We start from the raw sequence: 15,309 nt of genomic DNA, 5'->3' as shown, positions 1-15,309 counted from the left end.
TGAGTGTTGAAGACTTGGTACCTTTTTTCTGTGTCTAAAATATACGAAATGATTTCTGCCTTATTTTGACTGATACAACCCTGCAGACTCGACAGTGTTCTGCCTGTTGTTAATGAAATGATATCATTAAACGTGCCCAATGCATGAAAGATCATTAGTTGCAAGAATGTATCACCAGGTGGTCTAAAAGCAATTTTACCTACTAGATGTTTTGTGATCGTTTTTTGGATCTAAATTAACCATGTCACTGTACGTATCCTTAAAGGTCATGAGTTACTGTCTGAATTGCAACAGCGTCGATTCAATGGTTCGGATGGAGGGGTATCCTGGTCTCCAATGGATGATGAGCTACTTGCTCAGCCACAGGTCATGAAGCTACTAGACTCACTCCGAGAGCAATATACCCGCTACCAGGAAGTTTGTAGACAACGAAGCAAGCGAACGCAACTAGAGGAGATTCAGCAGAAAGTGATGCAGGTAAGCGCAAAGTTGTTCTTGATACTGTGAGATGGAAGTTTGAGTTCATGCCCCAGGCTGTTATTTCCTACAAAACTAAGAATTGGAGATGAAGATCTTCATTCCAGTCTTTGTGATCCCTTTGACTTCTCAAACTGTGATGTGCTGGTTTGACTTGGTGCTTTACATTGTGGCTACATGGAGTGACTTTCCAAAGTCTCCATGTTCTGGTACGTAGGGATGGTTAGGATACAGAATTCAGATGGAGTTGCTCTCCTGTCCCCACAGTGTTTCTGAAGAACTGTCACATTGTGCCTTTGCTGCATGCTGTGTACTGAGACAACTATTCTTAACTGTCAGCAGGTCAAAGGCCTGGACTGTTAGCAGAGAAAGGAACATTCATATGTGAGACGCATTTGACTGTAGTTTAGCTTGTGAGTTGGAAAACTTCCCCGCTCACATTTTTTTAAGTTCACGTTACTGAAGATAAGCCATCACTTACTCCTTTTTGTCTGACACTTGATGTTTTAATGAAGTTAAATCTGTCTTTGGATTTCAAGGCTACCCTGACGAGAATGATTACAAACCTTTCCAATCAATTGTGTGTTAAAGGTCATAATGAATTGATTTGGTCCTTTGGATATAGGCATGTAATTGGCACTTTCAACATTTTCATAGGCGTAGTCTCAGTAGAAATAATCAAGGAAATGGAATTAATTTATTTCTCTGGTGTTTATTACTTGAAATTAGATTTATATGTTTTTAAGCTTCTGTAATAGTTTGAATATGCAGAAAATGGAATGCATATTGCTCTTAACCTTTAAACATTGACATTTCTAATGCACAGGGAAGGAGTCAAGTACTTACCCATACCTGGAATGCTGTGAAGTGTAAATATAAAGACTAATCAATCTTGTTATTTCTAGCAATAAAAATACAAATGTACTGAGATACCATTTTTCACTTGTGTAGTCATTCATATTAAAAAGGAAAAGGAAGGGGATGCAAATGTCATCTTTTGATATTTTGAGCTGAAAACAATAAAAATATGTAAAAGGTAAAAGAAATACTGCATATAACACATTAGCATGGCAGTGGATATAATCAGGTGATGAGAATTTTTTTTTCTATGCTAAAGTTATTTAGTTTGAACAAGATGTGCTGATTGAAATGAGTTTATAATGGAGTTTGGCAAACAGCCATTGTTAATGCATTTAAATAGACTTGTTTACTGGGGCATCAGCCTGATTTTGCAGTATTTGTGTTAGAAATAGTTATTGGTTTGCTCCGTCTGCAGTACAGATGCTGCGTAGTAAGTCAGCTGAGTCTCAGCACATAGGAGGAGTGTGCTTAGTTATTTTACTGAGTTGATCAATTTTATAAGGTACATTTTAAAGATCTCTAAGTAGCATACAAATATGTGAAAAAACTTACTAAAATCTAAAAATTGATTTAGTTACTGGTTGGTTTGTGGGAGGAAATTGGGCTCACACAGGAAAAAATAGGAAGATAATGATGGACTGGAGGAAACTGATAGAGTCAAAGTGCTCTGAAACTTACTTTGCCAAACCAAACAGAAGTTTGCAGGGTAACATGCTTTAACAGAATTAAGTTGGAATGAGTGTGTACATACAACACATGCACTTATATTGCTGATTGATTTTAATGATTTGGTCTCCCGTTATCTTTCATTACAATTGTATTTCTATTTCATTCTTTTTTTTGCTTTTCGCATTGCTTACTGCTTCTGGTTGGCTTTTATTTGTGTTTCTATTTCATTTTCATTATGTGCTTCTTCAGCTTACTGTGAACTGCTTAGTTCTTACTCCCTCCTCAAAACACTCATGCATGACCATCCCTCTTCCCTTGTGCCTTCAATAACCTATCCTCTCTTCCAAACCATCACTCTTTTTCTTATTCTGTCATTTTATTTCCCTTCCCTTTTTCCGTCATTCTGCAGTGTAAAGATGACAATGATTTCCAGATGTATTCTGGTGAGCAGTTTTACTAAGCAGACTGCTGACAGACAGTTCTGTATATTATGATAAATTTTAGCTTTGTCTCTCCTTATGCAGAAGTGTTAATAATTATTTTTCTAATGGGTTTACAAAAATATTTGCCTAGCCTTGCAGTTGTCTCTAGTCACTGATCATTTAGAAGAGCTATTTTATGAAAATAATACTGCTTCCTTCTCCATGTCTCTTAATGATTCTCTCTCCTCAGATCAATTATTTGTTGTGTTGACCACAAGGGTGGCCACATGCTGAACTAAGCAGTTTCAGAGGCAATGCTATAGTAGCTGGAAACTTTTAATGGGGCAGTTGGTTGGAGAGAGGGCTGCTAAGCAGTAGTCTTGTGAACTGTTTCAGACTTTGACCAGAACCATGATTTCCATATGTGAGTTTTCCAGACCACACTGAGGTTACAGGGGGACGTCTAGGAGCCTTCACTTCTAGGTCCCTTCTGTATTTAACCAGAGAGACAGCTGTGCAAAGATGGTGAGTGCAACAGGGAGTTTGTCTTAAAACAAAAAGATGCTAGAAAAGCGGAGTTCCAATCTGACAACTGAAAGCCTCTGGAAATGATATATAAGTAAATAAAACCCAGGATGGTTTTTGGAAGAAAGGGTGTGCTCTGAAATAGAGCTTCATTTAAAAAATATATGACACAGGCGTGGATGACTAAAAGTTGTGTTGAATTGAGCCAACTTCCTGTAATGGTGATGGTCATTCATGATTACTGTTGCAATGTGGCCTAGCAGCACTGAGAAAATGGTTCAATTAGTCCATAGTTTTTCAGGAAGTATAATACAATACACAATGTGACACAATAACCATGAAGACAAGTGGGGAAAAAAAAATATGTGAAGCTATTTTGGTATGTTTACTTAGAGAAAAGTCACATAAAAGAGAGGAAGCTGGTTGTGTGTGCCTTTTTATTAAAATTCAGAATGTGAGATATTCCTATATTTCTTTACTTCAAGACTCCAGTAATGAGAAGCAACTTGTGCATTAGGTTTCATCAGGACTGCCTCTGTTTTCTAGATCTGTTTAAAGATTTAGCATACTATTTTGTCATAGGGATCATCTAATAATTCAAATTTATATAAAGAAAACTAAATTTGAGATACTCTTCTTTCCTTGGAATAATATTAACATAAATTGACCTATTCTTTTTCCAGAAAAGTAAATCCAGTACTGTAGTCTAAAACACTATCACTGTCACCTTGTGGAGAGTTCTGCAAAGGCAGATCCCATGAAAAGTTGCTGTTAAGACTTTGAAAGAGGCTTCTGGTGTATGAGTGGAATAATTTGCAAGGCCTAAATATTCATACCAAAAGTGTTTAATTTTGAAAAACATAATGTCCTGTACTGGTATGTTAACATATTCAACAAAATGGGGAGAAGGCTCTCAAGCATGAGGTTGAATCCAACAGTTCACTGTTGCTACATGCATCATCATTCACTTAAGGGGGGAAAAAATTGTTTGTTTGAACAATAAATCCATTATCAGGACAATTGTGTTTTAACCTCATTCATTGACAGAGATATGAAATGACAAGTATTTATGTAACAGACTTTTTGCTAGCTGCTGCATGCTTTCATGGAGCTGACAGGCTAAGGTTAGAGAAGAGCACCTTCTGCCTTCTGAAAGCTTTTGAAAAATGTGAATGGATTCAACAAGACTTCCATCGATCATTTAAAAAAAAAAAAGGAGTAATAAATGTATACTTACTTACACTGAAATATTTCTACTTGTGTTTCAGAATTCATTTTATGCCAGTTTTCATTTAATTAATTTGATTTTTTTTGTCACCTTTATGTTATTTACAGGTAGTCAATTGGCTTGAAGGACCTGGATCAGAACAGCTAAGAACCCAGTGGGGAATAGGTGATTCAATTAGAGCTTCACAGGCTTTGCAACAGAAGCATGAAGAGATTGAGAGTCAACACAGTGTGAGACTTCCCCTACCCTCTTCAAGTAGCAAAATAGCTCTAAGTACATGAAATTATGAACAATGTATTTTGGTCACGAATATCTAGAAATTTTGGGTAGTGTATGATTTTATGGGTTACAGAGAAGACTACCTGAGCAGTTTAAGAAGTTAGTATGTTCATTACATGTTGGTTTTTATTTATTTTGTTTCCTAGTATAGAAAAATACTGATTTTGTCTATGATTTGTCTTGTTCTTGTTGCATTATAGCAGTTCTTAAATTTTCAGTTTAAAATAGTAGATTTCCTTTCTCCCCTCTACCAAAATAGCTGAGAAGTCCTTTACTTCTCCAGTGAATAACTTAACATTTCATCTTTATTAAACTATATTAAGCCAGTTTCAGCTCTTAGTAAATGCTTTCATTGCTCAAAATGTAAAATATAGGTAAAATTCATAATGGAATTTTGAAGACACTGATTTATAACTGTACTGACTTGATGCCTTTTGTTACTTCTAGTTCTGAAGACTTCCTAAGGTTTAGTAGAACCTTCTTTCCATCAGATGCTTTATTATAACCCAGATTTGGATGCTCTGTGCTCTAGAATGGAAAGTCGCCCATAGGGTGTTTCCTCGTCAGACTTTCTGCATGTAGACACTGACAATTCAACCAGTTTTTCCTAAGCTCCCTTTACAGTAATTGCAGGGAAAATAATCACTGTTAAGGCATGATTTTTCTGATCTAATTTAGAGGCAGGGGGAGAAACTCTAGTCTGAGAAACACTGTACCCTAGACTTAACTGCTTCTGTTGACCACATCTCTACTGACTATGATTTCTTCACTCAGATGTAGAGGTGTGCATTGTGGGTGTCTGTATTTCGTCAAATGAATCCAGTGTCTGTGTTTGGTCAAATGAATCCTGTGTCATCTGTCTTTTCATTGCTCTAAGGTCTTTGAGCATGGTTCTACTTTGAAAATAGTATCTTCTGATGTGAAAGCATCTTACAATTTGGATCCTAATGGATTGAAAAAAAAAATCCTCTGCCTACTTTGGACAAAAATAACTTTGACTACCTTTCAATCATATTAGCACTTCAAACTGACAAAGGAAAATAAGATTTAATATACTCTGTTCTTACTGGGATATCTTTAACATAGGGAACTATGCTTTAGTTGAAGCTGCATACAGTCTTTCCTGAAATCATTGAGATGCCAGTGAAGTTTGCAGGCTGGCCTACAGTTTCCTTGTCACTGTTTATATAGCACAGACAAAACAGAACACTACCTGTTTCTCATGTGCTGCTGTGAGTTTGTAGAAATAACAGCCAGAAAAGTGATTTTTAACTTATAAACCGTATGAAATATTTGGGAAACCACCGGCCAATCTTAAATTCAGATTCCTCATTTATAAATAACACATTTCTTGAAAACAGCACCAGACAAAATATATTTTGCATTTTTCCCTAATTTCTAAACTTCTCGTAATAGGTACAAAGCTGAGTGTACCTGTTGTCTTTTCTTCCTCCTTTACCATTTTCCTATTTTTTTCTCTCCTGAAAGTTGAATTGACAGCTTGTTTGCTTTCTCCTATCATATATCCCAGTTATTGTTGCTTTTATTACTTTTATTTTGAAGAGGCTTCCAAAAATGTTTGCTTTGTTTTAAAGATTGGGGTTTTTGTTGTTTTTCTTTCCATTTACTTGAGTGAAAAATAACTTTCTTGGGGTGTTTTTTTCTTTATTGCATTTTTTTCTTGTTTTATTCAGAGTCCATACACTAGAGCTGATTTTGGGGGGCAAATGTTGGTCTTTTTCTTCATGGTTTTGAGCTATCTACTCACAGCTGTGTCTAACTAGAAGCACAGTTCCATATTATTATCCTGCGGATAATATGAAAAGTGTCAGAAGTATACCTTTTGTATTTGATTTATCAGCCTCTTAATTTCAGTGCTAGTTTACCTAAAACCAGCTATTGCAGTTTTTTATTTTAATGATAAATTTCTTGATCTAGATTTATTTTTTGACTCTTCTATTGTGGTGGATTTATCACACTTAGTAAAGTTGATTTGTTTGTTCGGTATCTAAAGATACTGTTATTACAAGAGTTACTTGTTGCAGTTGTGTAAATTGAAATTATTGAACCTATAGATCTATAACACAAGTGTGCTAATGCACGCTTCCCCCCCACCCCCCTTAGGTGCCCTGGTTGGGGTAGATGAGAGATTTATTGTGCTCTTAAATTTTTGGCTGACTGCTAATCTAACTTTTTTATGAACCCCCCATCTTTTCATACTCAATTTCTTCTGTGAGCAGGTAGTAGAAAAGGTTTTGGGTAAACAGGAAAAACTTCAGATTATGCATATTTGTGCCCTACATTTTGCATGCTTTGGAAATAAAAATAAATATGATGCAAAAGCTTAAGGCGTAATTAAAAAAAATTGCAAAATACTAATTGGAGAGTGACAAGAGTGCTAATTAAATCAGATATTTATGGCCAATAGATGGTGGTATTCAGTTGCATTAGAAACATGTAGGGCATTTGAAGGTCACTTGAATGTAGGCCGAAATGAAAGCTGTTGAGCAGATGTGTTTTGCTTTACAGGCTTATAAGTCATGCAGGGTGTGAATTTGATCTTGAAGTATCAAGTAGTTTTTTATCTCTCAGAAGTATTAAATATTCAAACTATTTTCTTTTGCAAATACACCACCATGACAACATTAATAAACGCCGATGTTTGTTTTCAGTAATCAAGATATTTGAAAATGAAATTACATATTTTGAAATGAGTAGTATAAAGTTTTCCTTAAATAAGAAACAAGGGTCATCTTAAAAATAAGTTTCCATATATGGATGCTCTGTTTTATTCAGAACAGAAGTGTTACTTTCACTTTGACAGTAGTGCTTTTTTTTTTTTTTTTTTCCAAATACTTAAGAAATTTACTGCTGGTTTCATTTGCCTTACTGAGAACAACACTGAGCAGTCTTATGAATAGCTCTTTGTAAGTGCTTATCATTTGGCAAAAGGTCTTGTCTTTTGTTTCAGGAGAGCACTATCGACATGTAAATATCAGTTTTTTCTTTTTTTAAATGATGGAATTCTTCTCTTGGTTAAATAGAATAGTTTTAATGGGAGTTTGTGCTGTTAGCCGGTAGCCATGCTGTTTTTATGGTCTGTGGTCTTCCAGTCTTTCTGCACTGTTTTCTTAATACCAGTATATTACCTGAAATGTTCTAAGCATGTTTTGTCATTCTGAAATGAGGAAAGTTCCTTCCTCCTGTGCGAGATTTCATAATTACAGTGTAAGCTGTAACAGGTTCCTTTTTTAGTCTGTTAGCCTGCAGTTAGGTGCGTGCCACTGTAGGAAAAATAAAATTATGTTTGATAATATTTTAAAGCTTAATTTTCTTGTGTTTTTAGGAGTGGTTTGCTGTTTATGTTGAGCTTAATCAGCAGATTGCAGCTCTTCTAAATGCAGGTGATGAGGAGGACCTGGTAGAACTGAAAGCGTTGCAGCAGCAGCTGAGCGATGTGTGTTACCGGCAGGCCAGTCAGCTGGAATTCAGACAGAACCTGTTACAAGCAGCACTTGAGTTCCACAGTGTTGCCCAAGATGTAAGCTTTTCTTTCTAACTTTTTCTAAGCTTACCTGTTCATATATTATTGCCTTAGTATTAAAAGTATTCAATATACTGGAAAAGATTTATCTGGAAAAAAATTATAATGTCACTTGAGAAATACAGAAAGTCTTCATTTACCATGATTGAAACTCTGTGAGGCTGGATTTTTCCTTTTGTAAGTGGGAAATGCATTGTAATATCTCTTACATTTCAATAGTATTTGAACAGAAAAGTTTACTAGAAAAAATTTGCTTTCTTCTGTTCTCCTTTTTTATTAGAAGCATATGCACTGACTGCACCACAAGATGATATACTCTTCATAGCTTTTTTTAATACTGGTGTTCGTTCTTGTACTCGTCTAAAGAATTTGGGATTGTTAGGCTTTTTTTTTCTTCTAGGGGTGTTTGCACTTGGAATCATATAAGCAGATGGGCCGTTTGTTTCGTCTTGACTTTCCAGTTGCTATAGGTGCAAAGAGAAATTTGAAAATGAGAGATTCCCAAACATTTAGACAGAATAATGCAAAGCCAAGCCTCTAAAGCTCAAATATTCTTTGTAAATATCAGTATTTAAATAACCTTGTGATTTGGTGTAGGGCGGGGGAACAATCTTGATAATATTCTTTTTATATAAAGAAGTAGATAAAACCAGGACATGATCTTTGCCATTTAAATTCTTAGAGCAATTAGAGTGAACTAGTTAAAGAATGGTGGTAATTAAAAAAAAAAAAAAAAAAAAAAGTCCAAATTGTTTGTGCTGTTTTTTGTTTTAGTTGTCTCAGCAATTGGATGGCTTATTAGGAATGTTGTGTGTAGATGTGGCACCAGCAGATGGGGCTTCAATTCAGCAAACTTTAAAACTACTGGAAGAGAAATTGAAAAGTGTTGGTAAGCAAAAGATTTCTGCATTTCAGGTGTACACATTCAAATAAATGCATCATAGGAAAGAAAAACAGTTTTTTTGGTTTTTTTTTTTTTGGGGGGGGTCATTGAACAAGAAAAGTGGGAAAAGTAATGTCCACCTCTTGTGATTCTTGGCAAAGTAATGCCCCACATAACCATCTCTGACTTGCTTATGCTTATAATCTGGGGAAGTGTTCTGGAAATGTTGTCTTTTAAAGGTTTTATATGTAATATAAGCATTTTTTACACACTGTCACCATGTTTTGCATATGTAAACAAACCTTGGGTATTGTGTGTGAGTAGGTGGTTGTTGGCTTTCTTTTTTATTGTGTGTGAGTAGGTGGTTGTTGGCTTTCTTTTTTTTTTTTTTTTTTTCCTTCAATCATCCTTGGAAATACAATGCTTAAATCTTTTTTTTTTCTCCCCCAGCAGTGACCCCTTGGTGAATAATATAATCATCTATTCAGTTTTAGAATACTTGTATTGAATATTTTGCAGTAGTTTTGAATATATATTTTATTAAAAGTAATACTTAAGGTTGTTATATTGTCAGGTGTATCCTGTAGGAGAAAGGGCTGTGAAATAAAACATATATGGTTGAAATAATTATGCTCGGAATATAATACTGCATAAACGAGATATTCCTTCAGGAGAACAGATAGTAGACCAGCCAGATAATAGATGCAAGAGCAGATTCTAAGGGTTGGCATATCAGTATAGAAAAATGTGTCAGCCATATCAGATGTATCATAAAATACTAACTTCTGCCATGAAAGAACACTTAGGCTACAACTGCCTAGTGGGTGATAAATATTTTAAGTATTGTGCAACTGTGTGGATGAAAAACATTAATTAGCTATTTATATGCTGAAAAGTTAGCACTGACTGTCAGCTTTTATTTCTTTTCTTCCTTTCTTTTTATCTGCTAGATCATAAAATAGCAAAGCCTGTATCCTTAGCTCTTTGTTAATATTGACGAATGCTCCCTCAAGCTTAAGAAAAAATTAAAGGGAAGGGGCAGAGAAAGACAGAGATAGTAATGTCCTTTTCCTCTCTCCACCCTTTTATCTCAGAGATTCTCTTGTATTATTTCATATCTCTCCTTGGGGAAGGGAAGCAAACTTATTAAAGAATACCTTTTTTTTTTTCTTTTGCTTTAGACTTAGGCTTGCAAGGCTTGCGTGAGAAAGGTCAAAGTCTTCTTGATCAGATATCTAATCAGGCATCGTGGGCCTATGGAAAAGATGTGACCATTGAAAACAAAGAAAATGTGGACCACATCCAAGGAGTGATGGAAGATATGCAACTTAGAAAACAAAGGTAGCAACAACATCTCTAATTGTTAAGGTTTTCCATTAAGATTTTTCTGATGACTCACTTTTAAATACATTTTTAAAGAGACAGTTTTACCTTCAGTTAAGGGATATAGTATAGTTATAATTTACACTATTTGTAGTATAGTTAAATGGAACTGAAGCTTTTCTTCCTCCCTGTCCTCTCCTCCCCCCAGTCTATTACATCATATTCTTAAATTCAAGCCCTTTTTACTTTTCAGTGCTGAATGGAGTATTTGAGTGCTTTCCTGTACTTGTAAATGTGGAAGAAGTGTTTTCTATAAAGAGTTGTGGAACAGACGCAAGAGACATCTTGTAGATGTTAGCAGATTGAGATGGAAAGCATACTAAGACTGTAGTAGTGATGATAACTCTAAAATTTTGTAGTAATTGTGCACCAACTTGGTTCTGCTCTTCACAACCTCTAGCCTTTGTCTGAGCATGGTGTTTCCACTCCTGAAGATGGGGAGGAGGAGAAGCTGGTGTCAGGTCTCACTCCATACCCTGTCCTACTGACCAGCAAAATAGAGGGACAGAATTCAGCTTTCAGAATGTGCTTTTTGTGAGTCTTGGAGAAAGATAGTGTGGCGGATGAAGCTGATCTAGGGTAAAATGCTGGAGAAGGCTGGATTTGCAAGAAGAAAAGGATCGATTTTTGTCACCGTCCTCTTCCTCTAAGCCTCTCATTGACTCCTTTTTCTTAAAGATGTAGTAGTACTGGGATAGATATGGCACTGCTTTTTTTCACCTCCACAGTGTGAAAGAACCAAATGGTGTAGCTTGTCGTAACTGCTGGAACCTCTGAGAAAATAAATTACTCTCCATAGAAAGTGCTTGAAGTTTGGGGGCAATGGCCAAACAGACAGAGATGCAGTTAGGAAATAACAAGGTTTAATGAGCATTAAGTTGCTCATTTTAGAAATTAATTCTGCTACTCATAAATTGTTTCTGAGATAGCTCAGTCTAAGAAACCATGTGTTTTATGGTAGCACTTAAAGATGGTCTTGTTTCAAGTATGTGCTCCAAATCCTATTTACCTCATTGATGCTGATGTTTAGAGGGTCAAGTGCAAACTGTTACAGAAGGACCATATGTCACTGTCTGGGCAATAAAATGTAAGTTGTCACTTCTCAGAGATGAAACTTGGAAAGTTTTTGCAAAATTCTTTAATGCTTAGTCATAGTGTGAGAAGCAAATAGCTAAGGATTAATAGGAGAGGAATAAAAAACAAAGGAAAACATTGTGACATTGCATAGATCTGTAACGTGCTTGCATTTTAAATGTTATCAAATTCTGGTCCATCTTCTCAGAAGGGATATAGAATTGTAAGAAGTCAATTAGAGGATCAAAAAAGTCAGTAAAACGTTCAGACAAGGATCATCAAAGGTATGAAACAGCTTTCAGGTGATGAATGATTAAATAGGATTCTTCAGTCTGAAAGAGAGAGGAAAAAAGTGCAGTAAGGTCTCTAAGATCAAGTGAGCTGTGGAGAAGATAGGGATAGACATCTCATTGCCTCTTCCAGTACAAAAGCTGAGGGCATCAAACGAAATTGTTACAAGGAACCCTGAAAGCTGGAGCTGGTACTGCTTCAACAGCATGTGGTTAAGCTGTGGAACTTCTTGCCCCAGGTTTGCTGATGACAAGTTTAACTAGTTTCCAAAAGTGTTTGGACAAACTTACAGAGGGAAAAATCTAACAAAGGTCATTAAACACAATTGCAATTTCTGATTCAGAGTCTCTGAACTGCAAATTCCTAGAGGCAAGCAAACTTACTTTATTGTGGAAATACTGCTATATACTTACCCTGTTTGGATATTCTTTCTTAAGCATCTGCTACGTGCTTAAATGTATCTTTGAATGCTGTCTCTTTTCTCTGAAGACAGTTATGTTCCATGCTTATAATTCTTACTGTTATGCTGGGGAATTCATGAATCCCGTGGCTGAGAAGGAAAAGTTTTGTGCGTTCACATGTGAGAGAGGAAGTGGATATAGACAACATCCATTTAGATGACGTACGCCTTAAATAAAATGTTGTAGGACACCTTCTTTACCCCACCCCTTCTCTGTGTCAGTCTCTTTTCTCCAGCAAGGTTCTCCAAACCTCATGAATCCATTTAACTTGACAAAGTTTCTGAAATGACAGGAACTATTCTAAGTTGCTTGCCTTTTTCTCACTGTCTCTTACTCTGACACATTTTGAATCTGCATTAATTGTCAGCATCCTTAATCTTATCTAGTTGCCCTGAATAGCATGTAGCTTCTCCTAGTTGTAGTGACTATTGGAACTTTTTGCTTGCTTTTGTATCCGGTTTGTGAACTAGATCTTTTGTGTAACATTCAGAAGATAGTTGGCTGAAGCCAATGAAGTTCACATCATCAGAACTGAACAGAATCTGTACATTTCTTTAGTACTATCATTGTATCCTTCAGGTGGTGAAAAGATATTGGAATGTTAGAATTTCACTAGGTTTGTAAAAACTTATCTGCATAGTTTATTCTAGATTAAAAAAAAAAAGAAATCGGCTAACCATGTAATACATCTTGCCACAAAATCGGAGGTTTCTGATTTAAACACGTACGTAAGAAGGGGTTTTAGCAGTGAGCTATTTCCATCAAAACAAGGAGAAAGAATGGAAGTAATATCTGTTGTTGGGAACTGAACATGATTGTTTTCTGCTGTCTGGATTTTTCCAAAGGAATCAGTGTGATGGCCCTTTATTTAGGCTGAAAACAGAATTGTTTTAAGGTATAAGTGGATAAAACACTTTTATTACTTGTATTTTGACTACATTGCCAGATTTTATCTTTTCTCACTGAAAAATACCTAAGGACTGCTGTCTTTCCAGAACATTCAATAGTAATTTTTGTGACATTTCATTTTTTTCAAGTTCTATTGAAAGTTTCTCATTTATTTAGATATATGCACACATGTAGAGTTATGTTGGTAGTTATTTTTAGGGATGTTTTGCTGCCTTAGTTATGCTTTTGGAATCCAAAAAGCTGTTTTCCTGCATTTAAACTAGAGCAACTGCTTCCTACCCGTAAACATCACAGCACTGCAGGGCCCTTAACAAAACTCAGCATTCTAGTAGACTGCTCTTGGGAAGTGTTTATGTGAATTGGCCAACTAGTTTGAGAAAAGATACGCGCATACTGCTTTCACCTTACACTTACTGTGCTAACTGCTGTTGACATTCACTCCATTTGTTGCAAGGAACAGGAGTCTGAATCTTGCTGCCTACTTAGTAGGCTCTGAAATTTAAGTGGAAAGGCCTTTCTGCTGATGTATTAAGTTTAGCTCTCACCATATAAAGACTGGAAAAGGAATTACAAAATGATCTTAATTCACAATAGAAGAATTAGAATTAGTTTTTGTATGAGTTAAATTAGAAACACCGAAAACTTGTTGATGTTGCACAGGTGAAATTATTTTTTTTTCTAGAAGGGGATTTTGTACAGTTTCAGAAAATCTGACAGGTTATAGCAAAGGAAAACAGCAAAATTAGTCCTGTAAGACTTTGATTCTTGCATATAAGGGTTCACTTGTTGCAATTTTTTATGTAGTTAGCTAAGAAGAAAGAGGGAAAGATGTATGCTATGATTTTTAAACAGTCTTCATTTTTATTCACAAAGAAAGCTTTGTCATCAGCTGACAGTACAAGTCAGAATCGTGCCAGGTTTAAGCTAGCTTTAACCTAGAGACTTAGCAGAAGCAGCAGTCTGTCTTAGCCATGCAAACCTCTGTGTGGTCTGCAAATCTTACCAGAACAACAAAGTAAGGAACCTGCAGTGCAGCTGCGTGGCCACATAACTTGCAGGTATTCTTTTCTATAGTGTAGACATGTCTGAGTCTTAAGGATCGTAACTTTTGTGGTTTGTAGCACTCAGTTGTATTTATTGCATGTTTGTTTTTCAGTATTATGCAAGATATTATCTATTTTGGACAAGCTGAGTGGCGCAGGAATACTTTAATCACCTTTTCATGAACATTTGCACCTTAATGTTGCTCACTGAAAACATGTGATTTGTTATGCTGTCACTGTCAGATTCGGAGTCTATCTGGTCTGCTATGCATGTGTTGGTGAATCTTTCTGTGCTACTGTTTAAGGTGTGAGGATATGGTAGACGTGCGTCGACTAAAGATGCTTCAGATGGTGCAGTTGTTTAAATGTGAAGAAGACGCTGCTCAGGTATGGGACTGGCTACAGAACTTCATTCTGTTCTTTGTAGTCCACCGACTAAAGTCGTGGGGATTGACAGCATTATTTTCGTCACTTTCAAATGTAATTTTATTTAAGTGAATTTGTAGAGTGAAAATAAAAAAGGATATAGCAATTGACTGAAAATAATATATTTGGTGATTTCATGCATGATTGACCAGTTTAATTGATAACTATTTTTTCCAAATAAAAAGTATATGCCAGTACTGTAGTTAGTTCACCCCTCTGGATGAATTTCTTAATTTGGTATAAAAACTGTGTTTCATTTGTATAATTTACTTCTCTTTTTAAGGCTGTAGAATGGTTAAGTGAACTGTTGGATGCTCTGCTCAAGACACACATCCGCTTGGGAGATGATACTCAAGAAACTAAAGTTTTACTGGAGAAACATCGAAAATTTGTTGATGTTGCACAGGTGAAATGATTTTTTTCTAGAAATTTGAGTTTTGTGAAGTTTCAGAAAAATCTTGTAAATAGGATTTGTGCCCTATATATATGATTATTGAATGGCTGTTATTACTCGTCTACATAGTTTGCCTCTCTACTTGAATAAGGAAACTGTGATTGCTGCAATTGATGATTAGCTTAATGAGACTTTTGAAGTTCCATATCACCAGTGACTCTCCAGTTCTACCACCTTTAGTTTGGTCCGCTTCGCATAGGCAATGCAAACCAAGAACATAAATTTGACGCTGACTTGACAGATATTTCAGACAGTCTTTCTAATGATGTTTGAAGGATTGCAACCAAGATAATGAAATATGAGTGTGGCGCTTGATTTCAGTCTGTCTTCTGCTGTATGTTTTGAAACAGAGCCTGGCTTTCATTTGATTGTCCAGATAG

The 15,309-nt window shown here is 35.8% G+C and overlaps 1 protein-coding gene across 4 annotated transcripts in view; it reads left to right on the top strand.

Annotated features, from left to right (window-relative positions):
- The window catches only part of SESTD1 (SEC14 and spectrin domain containing 1), a 64,149-nt gene that overhangs the window by 41,024 nt on the left and 7,816 nt on the right, over positions 1-15,309 (top strand). For all 4 annotated transcript variants that reach the window (XM_064515022.1, XM_064515026.1, XM_064515023.1 and 1 more), the window contains 7 exons: positions 266-477; positions 4,290-4,412; positions 7,808-8,002; positions 8,780-8,894; positions 10,070-10,229; positions 14,355-14,436; positions 14,759-14,881. In XM_064515022.1, coding sequence (XP_064371092.1) covers positions 266-477; positions 4,290-4,412; positions 7,808-8,002; positions 8,780-8,894; positions 10,070-10,229; positions 14,355-14,436; positions 14,759-14,881 — 1,010 coding nt within the window. The remainder of the gene's footprint in view (positions 1-265; positions 478-4,289; positions 4,413-7,807; positions 8,003-8,779; positions 8,895-10,069; positions 10,230-14,354; positions 14,437-14,758; positions 14,882-15,309) is intronic.

The sequence above is a fragment of the Dromaius novaehollandiae genome, chromosome 7 (assembly GCF_036370855.1).
Source record: "Dromaius novaehollandiae isolate bDroNov1 chromosome 7, bDroNov1.hap1, whole genome shotgun sequence".
Taxonomy (NCBI): domain Eukaryota; kingdom Metazoa; phylum Chordata; class Aves; order Casuariiformes; family Dromaiidae; genus Dromaius; species Dromaius novaehollandiae.
This window is presented reverse-complemented; position numbering and strand designations above follow the sequence as displayed.